The 19,090-nt window shown below is 46.7% G+C and overlaps 5 protein-coding genes across 5 annotated transcripts; 3 read left to right on the top strand and 2 right to left on the bottom strand.

Moving 5' to 3' along the window:
* Positions 1–1,979: 1,979 nt before the first annotated feature.
* On the top strand, positions 1,980–2,842 carry N7481_012698 (uncharacterized protein; the record flags this gene model as incomplete). The annotated part of the gene is made up of 2 exons (XM_057271917.1): positions 1,980–2,430; positions 2,617–2,842. Coding segments are annotated over exons 1-2 (534 nt in total), but the record flags the coding sequence as incomplete, so codon positions are not given.
* Positions 2,843–3,267: 425 nt separating this feature from the next.
* Positions 3,268–4,071, bottom strand: N7481_012697 (uncharacterized protein; the record flags this gene model as incomplete). The annotated part of the gene is made up of 1 exon (XM_057271916.1): positions 3,268–4,071. The coding sequence occupies one exon, from the start codon at positions 4,069–4,071 to the stop codon at positions 3,268–3,270; it is 804 nt and encodes a 267-aa protein (XP_057116104.1).
* A 698-nt stretch (positions 4,072–4,769) lies between these two features.
* On the bottom strand, positions 4,770–5,264 carry N7481_012696 (DUF3176 domain-containing protein; the record flags this gene model as incomplete). The annotated part of the gene is made up of 1 exon (XM_057271915.1): positions 4,770–5,264. The coding sequence occupies one exon, from the start codon at positions 5,262–5,264 to the stop codon at positions 4,770–4,772; it is 495 nt and encodes a 164-aa protein (XP_057116103.1).
* Positions 5,265–6,339: 1,075 nt separating this feature from the next.
* Positions 6,340–10,572, top strand: N7481_012695 (uncharacterized protein; the record flags this gene model as incomplete). Its single annotated transcript, XM_057271914.1, has 7 exons — positions 6,340–6,681; positions 6,992–7,027; positions 7,082–7,191; positions 7,245–9,408; positions 9,479–9,534; positions 9,607–9,782; positions 9,845–10,572. The coding sequence occupies 7 exons, from the start codon at positions 6,340–6,342 to the stop codon at positions 10,570–10,572; spliced, it is 3,612 nt and encodes a 1,203-aa protein (XP_057116102.1).
* Positions 10,573–11,005: 433 nt separating this feature from the next.
* Positions 11,006–12,373, top strand: N7481_012694 (uncharacterized protein; the record flags this gene model as incomplete). Its single annotated transcript, XM_057271913.1, has 1 exon — positions 11,006–12,373. The coding sequence occupies one exon, from the start codon at positions 11,006–11,008 to the stop codon at positions 12,371–12,373; it is 1,368 nt and encodes a 455-aa protein (XP_057116101.1).
* Between the last annotated feature and the right edge of the window lie 6,717 nt (positions 12,374–19,090).

Raw genomic sequence — 19,090 nt, 5'->3', positions numbered from 1 at the left:
CAAGGCATACACTGAGCAGACCGCAAATGGAGGGGCAAGGGCAAAGTGGGGTGGAAACAAGTGCGCGGGCAATGAAGACAAGCGCCAAAGAGAGAAGAGAGAATAGAGAGTGGAGACAGAAGATGGGATTGACAAGGGTACTAGTACTTACCGTGAATTGAGGGTGCTGGGAGGGCTGGGGAACAAAATATTGACAAGATGGCGGACGAGTCACCGGGCTGGAATTAATCAGTTTCGGTGGGGAGGCGAAGCTTCCGCCCGAACATTCACAGTCAGTACCATTTTAACATTAGGGCACCGCCACCACCTTAAAGTTACAACAGATGCTCAGTTATTTTTACAGGCTATTCGAAAATTAGAGGAAGATTGTCTTAATTGATAAAGTGCGTTTTTAGAAAAGAAGACAAGACTTGAGACAAACAAGAAAAGGTGTGCTCTTTATCCAAAAGGTTTCGAACTGGGCGGTCCTTGTTTGAGAGAAATCGAGTCTGTACTTCGCTGCCATGAGTTCTCCATGGAAACGATGTGCAGGATGATGGAGCTTTTCGAGTGCAAAGACAGGGTGTACTTTCATGCTGCCAGGAAGTTGTAGCTTCCATGCATTACCGACTTTCTCAATAATTTCAAAAGGACCATGTGCTAGGTGTGAAATCTTGCGATTAGGTCGACTAGCCTTCCATAAATGGGCTGTCACGAAAACACGACCACGCATTTTGAAGTCATCTTTGAGGCGTCGAGTGTCTGCATAGCGCTTCTGACTTTGTTGAACTCCTTCAATCGATTGACGGTCACAGGTGGAAAGAGATTATTTTACCCAAATTGTTCTTTTGCGAATGAAGAAGAGCCCTAGCTTCACTATAATTTATATTTGATATCTATTTCCTTGTCAGAGAACATTCCGTACATACGACCATAGGGTGTGGAGAACAGGGCTTCCCGTCCGCTCAGCCGTACTTAAGCCTATTTTAGTATGCGGTTAATTCTCAAAGCGCCCTGAGCTTTAAAATGGCGTCGGATTGTATCCTAGGGTAAGTGTGGGTGATATGGGTGAGAAGTCTGGAGACTGGGGCGATAGAGGTGAGAACAGGGTGAGAGCGGTTGAGAATTCTCACCTAGGACCACCCACACGCCTACTTTGACTTGAGTCCAGCCTATAAATATGATATGAACCCTAAGTGACTGCTTGGCCTTCTGTTCTTATTTTCTTAGCGTTTAGCTATTTCAAAAAAGATGCTCCTGAAAGACTTCTAAAAGGAACTTGAGGAAGGAACTGCACGTGCTGCGTCACGTGGCTTTACCCTTGAATATCAGAACAAACGGGAACAAGAAAACAACACTATATGTCTAAAACAGCTCGCTCTCGCTACTCTTAAGAAATATGAGGACACAGCAGAAAATTAGGCGCTGTAATTAATGCTATTAGCAACTATAGGTCGTGACACTAATTTCAGTAGATGGAGACTTTCCCGGAACGAAGCTATTGTCGGACTTGAGAGTGTGTTCTAAAGTCGTCTTGGTGCACTATGTTGTAGTACACGGTGGGATACGCTGTGATCTTATTTGGACCATAGGGTGAGTGCGCGCTGTGATCTTATTTGGATCATAGGGTAAGTGGATCGTGCGATCAGTAGGATCCACGATGGTGGAAGAGTAACTTGATATCAGAATCAAAAGAGTGTTAAACTTGTTCAATTTAGCTATGGAATGTAGGCAGTATTTATATCTTATGAACATAGTGGAATAACACACGAAAAAGAATAATAAGAATCCGAAATAATCATGGGGGGGATACCAGAGTGTTGGGAAACTCGTTGCTTTTTCTGTGTGATGTGATAATTGATATTCAACATCGTATCGGTCAGCCAATCATGCAGTAGATCGTAAGCGCCAGGCGCTAATGGCTTCGTCCACGCTAATAGCGGGGTAAGGGCATACACATGCCGACAGAATTTTTATAGTTAGTAGCTATACTGTTGACATGAGTGGGAAATATCCAGGATTGGAGCATACAGCAAGCTGTGTTCTGTGGTGGAAGTTCTTCAGGTTGAGGGATGTAGTCCTTGAGATATGGATCTAAATCAATTTTGCAAAAGAGATCGAGCATCTCGCTACGTCCTGAATCATGATACCCGACGAGATAAGAGATGGAAAGCATATTGATTCTCAGCGGGAGCCAGATGCATCATCTAAACACCGGCGAGCACGCTACCCCGGTGTTATTATCGAGGTGTGCTATTCACAAAAAGGTCGATGTGTTTCGCACTTAGCGAATGAATACATCTTAAACACTGATGGGAGCGTGAACGCGGTGGTGGCCCTCTATATCGATTATAAAGGGTCCAAAAAGCGACTATTACTGTATGGCGACCGGAATACGCAACCTCGGATGGTAAGGAGGAGCTTCAAGCGACCGCTACTATCGAGGCGCTGGTACGTACCATATGAGTGACAATCTTTCCGAGTTTTAGTTGCTGACTGTTACAGCCATTTCGGACTGATTGCGGCCTTCCGATCGAAGAAACAGCGCTCCGACTGTCCTTGAGGGACTTCGCAACCCAGGAACTCTCACAGGGGCTCACTAGTCTCAATCAAGATTTTTCCATAACATCGACGCAGCTTTGTGACTTCCTTTCCCGCGCCAAAAAAGAACAGCCAGGGCAGATGCTACTGCAGGGCTCTATCAATTGACTACGCCCGGGAGCTGGAAAGCGTCGTCGGCCTCAAACTCCGCCGGAACAGCCAAGCTCGGAAGATGAAGGATAAGTTGCGAGGAAAAGGGAAACTAAACGAGGGCGTCGAAGCAGCGATTTTTTCCCGGACTCTTCGTCAGGGGATTCGAAGGGTGAGCTCCCTTAAAGTGGAATATGTGGAGCAGCTCAGGAAGAGTGTGCCTTCCTCCGGAGATTTCAATACTCTCCCTCTGGGTGGGCATATGTGCCCGATAGGTAGTTGTCATTGGTCAATATGTATCCCAAACCTACGACTGATAAATCTCCGATTCTTCGCTGGTCATGAGCCTTCGTTCTTATGGCTATGGATACCTCAGTCTCGCAGCACCCATATTAGTATGCTTGTCTGGATTCATATTCAGATTTACGTCCGCACTGCATGCTGCGATAACAGCTGATTCCGGCACTATCGGTATAGGCTTCGATCCTAAGGGCATCTCGCAATAGTACGACCTAACTTCTGAAATCCAACCGATCCTTCTACTATCCAATGCGTTCTCTCTTACTAGCTGATTGTCAAATAATTGATTACTTCTCATCATCCTATATTTAGGTTTCCGTCAACGTCGTGCAGCCTTCCACGCAGGGTATTTAGCTCGCCAGAATCAATCTGTTCAAGTAATTCATATCTCTGTGCATCACCGGTCTCATGCCGATAAAGAAATAGTAAAGGCAATGGATCATTCCTCCACTTGGGCACTCGCGTCCGCCGTGTCTTCCAGAAAGTCCCTACCAGCGCGACAGCCCCGAGTATCCAAACAAGTACGGGTAATACAATCCATTGCCAGTGAATCGAGACATATGTCACACTGGTCAGAACATGACCTGGTGTCATGTTCGCGTTTTCCAGCTTCGAAGCTGCCTGGATGTACATGGTGTCTCGAAAGGTTTTGGAGATTGCTGCTGCAATGTTTTCCATGGCGCATCTCAACCTGATCGCTGACTCGCTACTACATCCAACAATATCTTCCCGTCCAAGGGCCTGAAGGATGTCGGATGCGGCGTACCCCATATTGTCACTTGTCGCTCCATATGATTGATGTAATGGATTGTGCGAGAACCCGCCACTCAAAATGTTCATTAAAAACGTCCTGATAGCAAATTCTGCTTCTCTCTCAAGTATAAAGGTTTGGTTGGGTTGCACACCCATATCATCTCCCCAGGGCGGATTGAAGTACCGTCCTGTCTCGTTATTGGGTACAGTCGCAGTATTCCAGATCGCTAGTGTGTCATCGGTGAAGACATTGTTCCGGACAGAGGGCCTAGATAGGCGTACGACAGGCTCAATGACGCATTCCGTTGCCTCCCATGCGTCGCCGCCCAATGACAATTCTTGGTTCATAATTGGATCCGCAAGTACTGAGATATTTGCGAGTCGGGGAGTAATAAGCTGTATTGGATACATTGTCGCATTGGTAAATACCAACGCTGCATCCGGATCAACTGCAGAGCTAATGAATGCACTGAATATAGCGGTCGATGTGACCCCCCTTAAAGGATGCTTTTACGTTGCTTTTGGGGAGGGTGACATTGCAGCTCGTTTCTGAAAGGCCATATTTATGGGTCACTTTACATGACTTGGTGAGGTGCTCAGTGATGTTTGCGCAGAGTGCGCGGGTTTCCAACGATGCAACAGCACCCCATGTGCAATTTGCTGAGCTGCAGGAATACTGAGGAATGGCCCAAGGTCTCTTTTGGTCGCGATTTAGAAGAGAATTGTATACATTCGATTTGAGTTCAGAATCGACCTCTTTGTTCTCTGTCATATCGTCAATCCAAGCCACAGGTAATATGTTTCTTTTGTTTTGACCTACCTCCACTACCCGTAAGCACATATTGAAATCCATAAGCATTGTATATGGATGAATTTGCCACAAAAGCAGTTTTTGATGAATCCACAACCATTTTTTGTTGATAGTGAACTAGATTCTGCACAAATGGATCATATCCCAACGCCAGGATAACAGCCAAGCAGCCCCAGACCGCAAAATGCCTGCCCATCGTGTTAGTCTGGAAAAACTCTAAGCTAATGAGCACGGCCTACCTAGCACGTAATCTCCATATCAACTGGATAGCGCCATAAAATCCTCGACTCGCCGTGTCAAATTGACGAAGGTCTGGTAGGGGTCGCGATGCCTGCTTGAACCATGTCCACTTCAACTGGCCTAGCACCCCGCTAATGGCAGATATAAGGCAGCCCTTTGAGACGGTGCTCAACCAGGAAATCAACGAGTTGAGAGACATGTAATTCCACTTTGGTTCAGGTGTGTTGTTGAGCGAGGCAAGGATGACGACTGTGGCAACTAGGATACCACCCGATATCGCGACTCCCAGGAGTTCCCAGACAAACCAGTCAATATCAACCGATTTCTGTGACTCTCCCTCTGCTCCTTCGTCATGTTGTTTCGATGCTGCAGAAATAGGAGAGCCTTTAAAAGTCGGTGTTTCGGCGTTCAGGTCCGGGTTATAATGATCATCGTCTGACCTCTTAATCGGCTCATAGATAGGGCTTGCCGACTCTGGACTTCGAGACATCTTGAGAAGTAGATTGAAACGTTCTGATGGAACGGAGCATGAAATCTCTTCCCTCTTATTTATTATCAAGAACGGAAGCACGGCTGACATGGCTGCAAGGCTTTAGGGGCTGGCTACTACCTTTCCGCGCTGCTAAACCGCTAATCAGCTAGACCCTGTCCTTGGCCCCCCATAGACCCTGGGGACCAGCATGTCCGGCCAATCGTACCCCGGAGACTACGGTTGATATAGACCTAGGCAAACCACCTTGCATTAGCTCTTGAGCGCAATTACCCTCGCACGTATTTCACTAAACCAGTATCCTCGTCGTACTGAGTAGAAGCTGGCAAACATTGATCTTACAGAGAACCTCCATACAATTTTGGGCTTCCAAGGCGCTCTAATTATACCCCCCACGGTATTTCGAGTGAGTTGTGCTGAGCTTGCGGAAGCCAACGGAGCCGGTTGTCTAGTCGATAGAAAGTACCAACCATAGCGCTCTTTAAACAGCAGGAAAAAAAAGGGGTATCGGGTGGGGTCCAAAACACGTTATAAGTTCGTTGTTTTCGCGTGGCAGTGCTCTTCGAAATAGCGGCAAAAGTACACGGGCACAAGTGTAGACTACCCCTATTATTGTATCATATCGTAGTACGACCGTTTATAAACGTTAATTTCTGTCGACCTATTTATTTCCTCCTACCTTCGTCCGTATTTGGAGTCTACTCTAACCCTTATCACCGAGACTGCCTTGTCGCCGAAGTCCCTTTAACTGTGAAGGGCTGAAGCAAGACTTGATTAAATCTAACTAGGCCAACATGCTGTTTACAAAAAGCTTGGACAAGGAAAGGAGTGGAACAAGCGGAACAACGACAGAAGTAACGTGCAAGGCGGTGGCAGAACGGGGGCGTGCGGGGAAGAGGCTATGGCAAGGCCATTGTGAGAAGCGGGTCTGACCCGTGACATTAACATCATGATCGATTAGCGGAGATAATAAACGTATGATCATTTCCAGAAAAATTACCAAGTAGCCAATCATGTGACTCTCTCTTACAATACGTTTCCAGGATCTGAAACTCACCAAACTAGTGGTCTTCTAATGTGGGCCATTGATCAGGATACCCGCAATCTCGATGCTCTTCGTGGTGTTCTGTACCCTGAGGACGTTGTGATGACGGACAGCATGAAGGATGATACCAGCTATTGGGAAAGCCAATATCCTGGTGACTGTAGAACTACGGAATGTGGTAAACACTGTCCTACCGGTACTATCGAGATGGATACTTTTAAATGTCCGGATGGTGGTGATAAGGACGACTCTCGCATCTGCTGTCCTATCGCTGCTGCCCCTGACCCAGATACCTGCCACTGGCGTGGTGGCGAGTCTGGAATTCTTTGCAATGGACAATGCCATGGTGGTGAAGTGGCCCTGGCCTCGGCCGTAGATGGAGGCAACGGCCACTGCTCTGATGATATGTTTTTCTAATTCTCATTCCAAAAGTACATGTTTATTAACAATTGCAGGACGTTAATTCTACTGTTGCCCTATCCCTGAGGTTGCTGCCGGTGGTGGTATCAACTGCGGCTGGAAGGATACATGCTCGGATGACCAAGAGCCCTTGATATTCGCCGGAATATTCTTGGAAGCTGTCTCCGATGTGTTGGACTACACTGGACTTTTTGGCCAGGCGCTGGCTGATTTTCTAGATGATGTTGACATGGACAACATGCGATAATACTGTTGCTCCAAGGAAGAGATCAAGAACTGGAAAGACTGCTATTGGGCTGTATGTTTTGTTTTATACCAACCATCAGAATGCCTGTGGCTGACAATATAACAGGGGAGAGGTGACCGATCTGTCTATAGTTGTGATGACAACCATTGTAACACTGGTCACGAGGTTGAGCTTACGCTGAGTCTATACGGTGAAGGAGAGGACTGTATGCCAACGTGAGTTATGTCGAGCCTTTTCTATTAGGGCAGTATAAGCTGACAGAGAACAGGTCTCGTCAACGAGCCTTCTGCTGCACACCCGCAAGTGGTGAATTACTGTTTATGCCAGTCCCTTTGGAGTATCTGTTTGAGAATTCCCCAGAGAATGCAGATGACCCCGACTTCAATCTCTCGGTAGACGACACCTGGGGCACTGGTGACACTCAAGGCGATGCTGATGAAGAGCCTGAAGACGCTGCTTTTGGATTTGTGGTTATAACCGCCCCTGATGAGGTTTATGTCAGCTTGGATAAGCGTGATGGCTCGCCCTGGGAGTTAATGGACTGCCCCGACAGCGATAGCAAAGAGGAGCATACTATCCGCATGATCTGTACTGATTCCTCCGCGGACAGCAAGTGTGACCACATTCACCGTGGAAAGGGTGCTCCTGGTACCATTCTTCAAATGCCTAGTCGCTGTGGCCCCGGTCGATATGCCGTCGCAAAGGAGCTTAAGGAGTCCTATAACCAGAGTCTCCCGGGTCATCTGAACAAGCGTGAGCTTGAGGGCAGATCCGTCTACGACTTGACCTTCGACTACGACTTCAAGCATGTCCCTCGTGATTACGGCGATGCCTTGATGCGTATTGACTATAGTAACCAGCCTGGATACTGGGACTCTGTTGTCGACAGGCCCGCTAGTAACTCCGAGCGAAAGGCCAAACGCGCAAAGCGGGATGAAACAGGCTATCACAAGAACCGAAAGCGCTATCTCGAAGATGAATGGCGTGATGCGTATCATCATGGTGGTATGGAGCGCCATGAGGTCCATAAGCATTGGTTCGGTGAGGATATCCTCAACTGGCTCGGTCAATTGATCACTACTGGTGAAGCCGAGGCCACCAAGGAGCTCAACCATAAGGTCAATGAGAAAGTCGAGCTCCTTCTCATTGACCAGCAGTTCGGACCATGCCCTGTTGGTGGAGCCCAGGCTCAGGCGAATATTCGATCATCCATCACAGCCTCGATTGATGTTGAGACCTCTTTCGGTATAACCATTATCACCACCCTCAAGGAGGGCATGGATCTCAGCAGATCCTACCTTTACTTCAGAAACGCCGGAGAGGTTGAAGCTAGGTTTGAACTTGACGCCGTTGCTTCTCTGACGTACTCGACCGGTGATATCAAGCTGCTCGGTCTCGACGACTTCCCCGGCGCAACCTTCCGCGTGCCTGGAGTTGTTACGGTCGGTCCGAACCTCGCAGTCTATGCCTCTGCAGATGCCTCGATTGTTCTAGCGGGACATCTGGAAGCAGACGTTACTCTCGCATCCTGGGAAATTCAACAGACCTACCCTCAAAACGATGAATACCCAGAAAAAGCCCTCAATGAGCCCGACCGTAAGGCTAAGACCATTGGCAAGCCCCATTTCGATGCCTCTGTCTCTGCCAACGGCGAGATTACCTTGCATCTGAAGCCAACTGTCAGCTTTGGAATTGACTTCGATGACCGCTGGAAGATACCCCGGTGTTCCGTTGATCTTGTCCTGGATGGATATGTGATCAGACATGCGGAAGCTTCCTACGCACTCGACGGGGACAACAGCTGTCCACTCAGCTATGGTATTGATGCTGGTTCAAAGATGTACGCTCAGCTTGACGCCCCTGAGGAATTTGGTTGGGGCGACGATCTCCGAGTCACGCTCGCAGAGGTGCCCAGGAAGCAAATCACGCCTTCAACCTGCGTTGGTGAGAAGGGCAAGCGAACTTTGCTGGGCTATGAAGCATACAATTCTTCCGTGGAAGACTCTTCCTCGCGTAGAAATGAATACATGCCTATGCCTGTTTCTCATTCCATTGCCAAGCGTGACACACTTACCCTTGGCCCTCTGGTCACGATCCCCGATGACTTCCTTAATTGCCCTGGTGAGGGTGGGGGAAAGAATTCTTGCGTGATGTGCTCAATGTACGGCACGAAAGTCAGTGACAGCGATGACTCGAAACGAGATGTCTCTTCTCTGTTCGGCCGTGACGATGATAGTGGTTCTTGTCCTATCTACCCATCCCCAGATAGTGGAAAGTGCTACGATACAGATTCGTTCCTTTTCGACCGCGCTTCTGACCCACAAGAGCCTAAAAAGATGAGTCTCAGCTTCTATGATAACAACAAGAAATTTATATATTTGAGGTATCCCCGGTGTAACGCAAAGGACGACGGGCCGACGGGTGTGGCGAAGGTATGCCTTGATTGTTTATTTTTTCCTCTTCCGGTTCAACAAGACGCAAATACTGATGAGAATACAATAGTGGTATCTTCCCGAGTTTATGCTATCCAGCTCACAAGATATCAACGACAACAGAAGGTGCTCGGCAAAGATAACAAAGGAGAACTCCGTCAAGGGAGCGAGCAATGCATAGCTCATTGACGGTAATAGCAAATTGCCCGCGAAGGACTTCCGTACGGAGCACGTCTTTGAGGTACATCTGGTCAAGCATTTCCTTGAGTGGGTGTGCGGAGGAAAGGAATCCAAATATGGAGGTCTTGGCGAGGTTCCTTTCCCTAAGAAATGGACACGTCCTGACTCGACTTGGTGCTCAGAGGTGTTTAGAGGTAAGAAGACCAGGGGAGTGTGTGTAGCGTCTTGTTGATATTAACTAATGATATCTGTATAGGTTCTAATGGCGGAATGACTTGGTCGAGAAATAATGGGCCCAAAATGAACTGGGTCCAACATACCGCTGAATTCCTCGGAAATGGCCAATCGCTTGACCTGCTCGTCATGTATCACGAAAAGCCCAACGGAGTCAAAGAGGTTATTACCGAAGGAAGGAAGTCTAGCCTCCCTAAGGACGACCCCAGCAACGGTTACATCGTTGAGCTAAAAGAGATAGCGGATAAGGTCATGATGACTGCTACTGTTTGGAACTATCTGCAGGAATTTAGCGACAAGTGGACCAAGCCCAGTCAGAACATCGAATTGATCTCGGACAAATTCGACCATGAATATACCCGCCAATATTCCCAGAACAAGCCAAACGGACAGGCCCTCAAGCCAGACGATACCACCTGGGGCCTCAAACACTGGGGTCTGCGTACCCTATGGGCCTACTGGATTGACAACCATCTGGCCAAGATTGAGCAGATTCAGGCGGATTGGCACAAGACCGCTAAAGACCAGATCAGTTCCATAAAAGATAAGATGGACCCGAAAAAGACAGACGCTGTCGCGAAGAAGTTTGCAGACATCACCATGACTACTGGAGACGCAGCAGTGGGAAAATTCAAGTTCCCAACGTCTAATGCGGGTAAACCGCTTCCTGGTACTGCGACAAGTGCATCAAATGACGAAAGCAAGTACGGAATGTGGGGAGGCAACCAGCTAGGAAAGCTGGGCCTGTAGTAGATTTGACGAGGCCACCCGAGAAGTACCTAGTTGCAGCTGTAAATTTAGCCAATTTCTGACTATAACACTTAATTGATTTTGTTGCTGTTCATACTAGTAGGGCATGCTACTGGGCAGTCACCTGACTTTATGTCTCTCTCAGTATATTAAGATTTCCACCTACCAGTAGTACCACATTCAATCTACTAGTACACACTTGCACATTCTCTCCTCCATACTACCTACGTACCTCCTCTCATTATGCCCGGATGCTCAATTTACTTGGTCTATTAGCCCTAAGTGTTGATCTTCTCCCTTACGTAACACCCCTCCCCTCCATTTAAGCCCGTTGCTCCCTACGTTTACTTCAGTAGTCTCTTTCAAACCTGTTTTCCTCATCAAAGGTCGCTGCTCATTTGCACCAACTATAGCCCCAGTTGCAAGATCTGAGATGGATTGGCAGCAAGTGCGCACCTACACGGACCATTTGGGTCATCCTGTCGTGCTCGAGCAGTATGTCTCGCCAGAATACGAGACAGACCCCGATCTGGAAACTCCCATTCAGGTCTACAGTCTTGTTCCCTTGGACGACGACCACGAAGAGCTCCGAGAATACCTCATGCAGATGTTCTCGGATGACGAAGTGAAGCCTTTGTTCGAAATTTACTTATACCGCCCGCCCGATGGCTTTGCCTGCATTGAGCATAATCGCATGGAAATCGCGCGTCGCAAGCAGCAATATCGGTCAGGAGTCGAAAATCCTCTTCCACTAATTGCGCGATGGAATCGTCCCAATCGCCTATCCAATATTGGATTTTGCGTTCTGGTGCGATCGCACAGTTATCGAGTGGGCAATATGGAGGACTCCGAGGAGGCTAAGGAGATCGGCGACGGCCCGGATTTACTTTACTTCAACCGCACATTTTCTAGCAGACGCGCTGATGCTGACTTGGCGCAACATTCACCCGAGGACAATGAAGACCTCAGGTTAGAGGCATTTGAACTATCCATCGAGCGTGTTACGGAGCAAATGGACATCGGCCAGATGATAATCCTCGATTTGTTCCTTAACGTCTCTTCTTATGCCGATCAGCGATATGCCTTGGATGTTGATGAGGGCGAACCTCCTGGCCAAGATATGCCAACAGAAGAGCAGATTCGTGACCAGCTCGGCCAAGAAACCTCGGTTGGTGGCTTTTCTCTTGGTCCGGCATTCCAGGTTTCTAGAGAAGCCGACATTGTTACAGTCACCAATACTCCTGAGGGCAAAACCTCTGACATTCAATACGTTGTCCACACATCTTTTCTCAGTCATATACGCGACACGGCAGGTTTCTCTCTCCTCGAAAGCACAGCGCGTCTCTTCACAGCGTCTGTTCTCTCCCACCTTCCGGCCAATAAAACCCTCACCCTCAAATTCTTCATTCCAAAGTCCAATTCCTGGTCGGCCATCGGCCCCGCCCAAAATGAAGTTCTTGAAAGTTTATCCCAGCAAAATCAAGAAAGCCAGGAAAGCCCTTTCCCTATTGGCGCCCTTCACAATATCCTCTCAGAAGAGGATCAGCCCCCAGCTGCAAAACGAGTTACTCCTCGTGGCCCTGAAAGATATCTGTACAACTGGTTACCGTACGAATCTGGCACGTTCACAGTCGTTCTTGATCGTGCAAAATTTGTCTCCGAGAACGGAGTTTACTTCTACAAGAATCATTATAGTAAAGTCAGTGATTCGGAGGTTCTTTCTGATAATACGAATATTGTGCGTGGCGTGGATATGAGTGCGGTTGCTCGGCGGCTGGGAATGGTTGTTCTTGATGAATGAGCTAGTCTAATAGATCAATTTGACTCTTTTTGTATGTAATCAAGACGATTTGCTAGATTATGTAGAAGGATGTTACTATTCGTTTTCCTTCCTCATCTATAAAAGGCAGTACTAGTGGATGTGGGATAAGTAGTGTTTACATTGGACATAACCAAGCCATGTGCTTCGAGCTCCAGAAAGTGAAATTCCTCAGGAAGCAAGGGGGCGATTGAGTCAAACTCATTTGTCACAATATCGGCCATACGTGTACTCCTAGTGATCAATTTATCTCTTTGAAGTTGTTTATCTTCACGATCTTTGTTTCAATAACACCATTCAATGCAATGGTATCGCAGCTTCAGTCGCGTTTTCCAGAGGCATCGAACTAATTTGTGCTTGAAACCAAGAGATCAATCATCCTACGCAATGGCAGGCGATCTTGCTAGACGGTCAACCTCAGCCAACCGCAGCGCGAATTATCGGTCAGCTCAATCGACTGGGAGTGGTACATTGCCGGGAATTTGACGAAAACACCGCTCCTCCCAATCTTCCATTGAGCAAGTAATCGTCCAACCAGAAAGGAAAATGTATAGAAAACTGATCTTCAGCGGTAGAAAAAAAAAAAAAAAAAAAAAAAACGTTAATGAGAGACTGAGCTCAAGGGGAATCGAGTCCAGGGTATCTGCGAGCAAGCTACTAGTATTTCAATCACGTCGACCAGCGATCTCATTGTCTCAAAATATCGGGACATCTCTGTATATATTTCCCGGGGGAGTGAGGTTGACAAGAAAGTCTGAGAAGTACGCCTTATGGGCCCTCAAATACTTACCTAGGTACATGAGAATAAGCCTAATCGCATTTGATTTCTTAACGTAAAGGGTAGGGGTTTTACCATTCCACCCATGTTGAAAGCGAAGGAGAAAGGATTAGTCTGTTGTCATGGGAGGATAGAACATATCATTGACAATGACTTCTCTTTTATAGCCGCCAGAAATTCAAGCTAGCTTTTCCGGCATCGGTTTTTTCTAATTGCGATCTCAATTATAGTCTCTGATTCGCGGTATCAAACTACACCAGTTTTTTCTTTTTCTTTTTTTACAGTACTCACACCTTGCGTAAGAGTGAGCTGGTGCCTCAGGCACCAACACGCTAATCAACTTATTTATGGTCTTTTGTGCATCACCCTATGCTGACTTTCAGTCACTACTACCAAAATACAAGTCGATTCGATGCTTCTTGATTACCTAGACGAAATTGCCAATAGATTTACAAATTCGGTCCGGTTCCTGAATCCTTAGAAAGTTCAGTTAACGGGGTTACCTGGCCGGCTCACCAAACTTCGTCATCAGGGCAGCTCGCTCCATCAAGTTAGTTCCAGGGACCTGGAGATACATTCCGATCATCCCAGAGAAAAATATATGTTTCTTCGATGCGTAAATCGATATTTTCGGCGATGTGATCATAGAGAGCATTCAGTATCACAGGGGTGATATACACAAGCAAGCCAGCTAGTCTGCATTCGTTGACAGTTGGCTCTAAAGATCAAGCCTGCTCCATTACTACGATACACTGTGACCTGCCAAAGAGTATTATTTCTCTATGGAGTTGATGCTCTATTCCAAAACGCTGGGTGGGTAACGCGATGATCAGCCTTCGATGGTAAGAAAGCACGGAACCTGCAAAGTCCTTCTGAATTGAGCTTGCATGAATTCGTCGCTTTTGGCTGTCTACGAGCGGGGCCCACAGTGCAATGGTACAACCTACTTAGTGGGGAGCTTCTTCTCGCAAATTGTCCTCCTGGACGTCTTCCTCGGGAGTACACCAGCTTACCGTTATTTCAGCGGATCTTTGACAACGTGAGAAACCCTTTCCACTTCCTATTTCCGGTCTGGTATTAATACAAATTCAATATAGCGAACCCTTACAGTGCTATCATCGAATTTGAATGGGTCAACATTCATGTCAACTGTCCAGTATGAGGGATATTCTGTAAGCTTGTTGCGCCTCCGTCGTGCGAGCGTGAAACTGACCTTGTTTACGCAGCTCCACTTCTCGATGGATGAGAGTGAACTTATCATCAAGGCACGAGCAAAGCATCAGACACTTCAGCTCATCCCGCAGCAGAAGCTAGCTGGAGACTTCCCAGAGAGTCTAGTCTCTAACATAACCATGACCTATTGCTTTTGAGCCAACACGAGGTCAACGAGCTTCTGCCTGATATCAGAATTTCAGAAAATACAAGTTTGCATGTCTATTCTCCTAAGACAAATAAAACCATGCAATCTTTTGATGATCTCACCTTCCTCAGCATCGGTGAAAGACGCAATGAATGGCATTGGCCACGTGAGATAATTCAAGACTTGGCACTCTTCTCAGGGGACCTTTACTTCGATTCATTCTTGGCATATGAAAACTTCCGGTACTTCTTGGGTCTGGTGGCAGGTTTCTGCAGCAATATACCAGAGGGCCGAATCACAAATGAAGGATTTGTTGACGAGGAAACGCGACGGCTAGTTGGCTGACCCACACAATCTCATTCCAGTGCAGCCCTTTGCCTTTTCTAAAAGCACTTTTTAACATGAGAAGCAAAGGGCATGGATTTTCCCAATCTCACATTGGTATGATTCTAGATGTTAGGGTACTGACGGCCACTCACTTTTAATTCTGAGTTTGGTGTTTAATATATGTTTCAACTTGAGACTAAAGCTCCGTCTTCCAGTTTACTTGATCGTTGTCTTTAAAAGATCTTGTCGTGATTTTGAATGTCATAGAATAATTCAGACCAGGATTTGACTTTGCTCTCTGATCATATTTGATTTTAAAGGAGAGAGTCTGCTTCCCTTCCTTGTATATGAATCCTTGGCCAAGAAAACAGACTGGCATAGATCCACCTTGACTTTTTTTTGCCGATATCCCGAGGAGCTGCTACCTTCTCCCGAGTCATACTGTGGCATGTTGCTACTATAGCATTAGCAACTCCGAGATCCCGATTGCCAAGTTCCATGGCCCCCCTCAATCACGCATTCTGGCAAGAACTAGTTGTCCGACCATCAGAACACAAGTTTTCAACGTATGCTTGTGTCATTCAGAAGTAAAAATTCCATTGAATTCGCTTGGATATTTCCGCTCATGTTAGAGAAACGTTGCCGATCGCACTCTGCCAGATTTTCCTTTCACCACCCTTCCTCAGCGCAGAGCATCTTTAGGAATAAAACAAAATTGCGGTGGAAGTGGCCACTATTAAAGAGTCGGAAACTCTTCTTAGCCAACGGTTCAAATCAATTCAGGAGATATTCTCGTTGATATATTTCAGAAGCTTTGAGACACTTGATCAATGGACATCATTGACATCGGCTATTCAAAGTCATTCTTAGAGAATGGACTCTTTCATGTCGTCTGCCAATTAGGGGCGCTGGGGTTAACAAATATGCAGCCCATATCTGCATGGTTTTCAAAGTTTGTTGTGTACAGGTTTCACCTAAATTAACATAGGCGCAGGTCGTGCCAAGTGATTGTTGAAAGACTTCAACATCGCTGTTCAAGAATGGATCTTCCTAGTCGTATTTTGGGGCCAATGCACTCTCTAGTATATGAGGGCGCATTTATGGCGCCCAAGATGGTATCGCGACAAAAAGGATGGCAATACTAAGCGATTTTAAAATCATTTATTCGCTCACCCTTCTCTCGTTGCAAAAATTGGCTTCTTCCGTCTGCCTTATTGCTGTCAAAAATCAAGAATACATTTTTTGTTTCGATCTGAAAATTTTGCGACTACTTTATCTTAGAAGTACTTTATTTTGCGAAACTTTGACTTTATCGTTGTCTTTCACTTATTTGCAGCCGGAGTGATGCCGCGTCTCTGCACGGATGATTTAAATTCTCAATGGGAAGGTGAAGATCCTGTTGAATGGCATGTCTGGCTTGTACCGGAGGCCCTTCAGGATAACGAAAGCCTTCCAGACTCGTCTTGCATCTCAAACATCCTCGGAGGTAAGGATCATGCTCCTCGGAAACCTACTTCTTGGGGGCTTGGGAGCCTGTCAGAAGGCTCTCCTTTCGTGCCCCGTTCGGTATTGGCCCAGTGTAAGTCCTCGATCCTAAATTATTTGGCTGTTCATTACTTTTTCATATTCACTATCTCTAATTGTACCTTGTGCATCTGTTGAGGAAAGCACCTCTGCCTATGTATTCCTTTATTGGACCCGATTGCTTTGCCGCGTCATACCTATCGGAAAGGGCCGCAGGCTTTGATAAATCTATAGTTGGGGAAGGTCGCCATACGGCGGCGAGTCAGCGACAGAGACGGGGGTGGGATCTGGTAGGTATTGATTCGCTAGTGTTTAATCAACTCTGGGCCCTTCACGAGACCCTGGAAAGTTAAGGACATCTCTGTAATAATGGGAAAATCAACCTTCACGCTTTACGTTGGAGACATGCGCTTTAGTGTTTTATTTATCAGCGAAACGCCCAACCTACCGAGCACACCAACCCATCGCCGAGGCCTGGCACTGCTAGTACGCCGTTGGAACTAATTGCCTTATCTGCGTTCAAACCGCAAAGTTTTGTGGGCAATACATAGTGAAGTTCCATGTTGTAGAGTGGAATTTCTAAAAAGCGCACTTGAACATTTATATTGTTGACACGAATAGACTTTATTTAGGAGAAGGGTTGCTGCAAAGACTGTTAAACAGAGTTCGATTCCATTCTTCATTCGAGATCCGGGAGGGACTGACACGTGAATTTGACAGATCTGTAGTCAAATCTTGTCATCCTTTTCCTTCAATGCTACCATTATCGAGTTCTATAAAAGTCATGACTTAACGAGGCCACTACTCAGCTTCTGCTTCTTGAGGTGTTCTTTTCTATTCTCAACCCCGACCCACCTAGAACGGTCGAAAAAGCGATGTTGTGAGGGTACTAAGGTGCTAGCTAGCAACTAAATTGGGTACGTACATTATTTGGTTAGAAATTCAGTTGGATAGCATTTTGTAGCAGATGTGAAGACCTCTACTGTGACTATTTATTAGATTTCTTATAAAATGTAACATTTCTGAACTGAAGGTTTCATAACGAGACTAGATATGAAGAGACAATAACATTTTGTCAAATACCACCACGATTGACCACTCTTTGAACCTAGGCTAGAGTATATGTCTTGGAATTTCTGTCCGATATCTGTACGCACGAACGAGCTCCTTGCGGAATTCGTGGAATATAGGCGCCCCCACCTCTTCTTCCACATCTTTCAAAGTCAGGATCTCTGAAAGGGAAAATAGTCGCTGACTAGAAAAGACCTGGAAAAATGCCAGCCTAGTGGTAGAGGTCTCCATGGTCACCCTTGATAGCATCGGCGCCCTTCTCTGCCACCATGTAGACTGAGTTCTGAATGCGACAGTCAGGAATAACAGGGATAGCAGAGGCATCAATAACCCGTAGGTTCTTGATTCCATGTACCTTCAGACCCGCATCCACCACACCTTGCTGGATATTTTTGGAGAGCCGGGCTGTACCACAAGGATGGAAAGAGGTTTGAGAGCGATCCAACACAGTTCTTTTCATAGCGTCGTCGTCGTGAAGAGGCATATCCCAAGGATACTCATCCAGAACGATGTCCTTAAATCCTTCACCATTCTTGAGAACATCATATGCAAATCTGATACCCTCACGGATAGCAATGATATCAAGGTCATCTTTAAAATAGTTCAAGTTGATGTTAGGTTGCTCCAGAGGATCCACGCTATTGAGGGTGACCTCACCACCCTCGGAGACAGGACGAACAAGATCCACCATAACTGTCATATAACTGCCTTTGTTTGGATGCGGGAAATGCCACTGGAAGGCACTACCAAACAGAGGGATGAAATCAAGCTCGAAATGGGGCTGGCCATAGGGACAGAAAGGATCGAGTCCACTGTTGGCAGCTTTTGCCTTGATGTACTCAGGCGACTTTTCAAGGTATTTGTCGATGCGAGGGAAACCAATCATTTCGAGGAAAGGTGACCCCATAGGGCCGAGATGTCCCTTGGAATAGGATTCTAGAACCTTGTTTTGCAGTGGGCCCTTTCTCAAGACATGGCTATCCATCGAGAACTCATCTTTAAGACGAAGAACAAAGGGAACGCCAGGGTGATCTAAGAGATGCTGACCAACATGACGGGAATCAACAATCACTGGGATATTGTGCTTGTTCAGCTCTGGTGCCGGCCCTATGCCGCTGAGCATCAGAAGCTTAGGGGTTTCGAAGACACCCTGAGAGACGATAACTTCACGAGAAGCATAGAGATTCAGCTCTTGCCCAGAGCCGGTGATCACAGTAACACCCTTAGCAGTGCGATCAGCATCATCGATGATAAGCCGTTTCGAGTGAACCTCAGGAAGTATGGTAATGTTTGGCTTATCCACGACTGCCAGAAAGCTTCCGGAGCGCCGACCCTTGTAGATAGTATTGACACTATGAACTAGGCCCCTCATCTCACCATCAAAAATATTTTCCGTAAGAGGCTCACCGGTGGATTTCCAAGCCTTAGAAAGAAGATCACGGAAGCCCTTCATTTCCGGCATGAGGTCGGCATGGGCAATCGGAATTGGACCACCGGAACCAATTTTCTTGAGCTCTGGAGGATATAGGCCAGCATCGTCGTGATAAGTTACACTCTTTCGGAGATAAGGGACGAGAGGATCCCAAGTCCACTCTTTCCCGCCATACTCTTCCCACATATCAAAGGTAGCCTTTGAACC

The sequence above is a fragment of the Penicillium waksmanii genome (assembly GCF_028829765.1).
Source record: "Penicillium waksmanii strain IBT 27052 chromosome Unknown utg000010l:1.0-3698451.0:1.0-3701458.0, whole genome shotgun sequence".
Lineage (NCBI taxonomy): Eukaryota > Fungi > Ascomycota > Eurotiomycetes > Eurotiales > Aspergillaceae > Penicillium > Penicillium waksmanii.
This window is presented reverse-complemented; position numbering and strand designations above follow the sequence as displayed.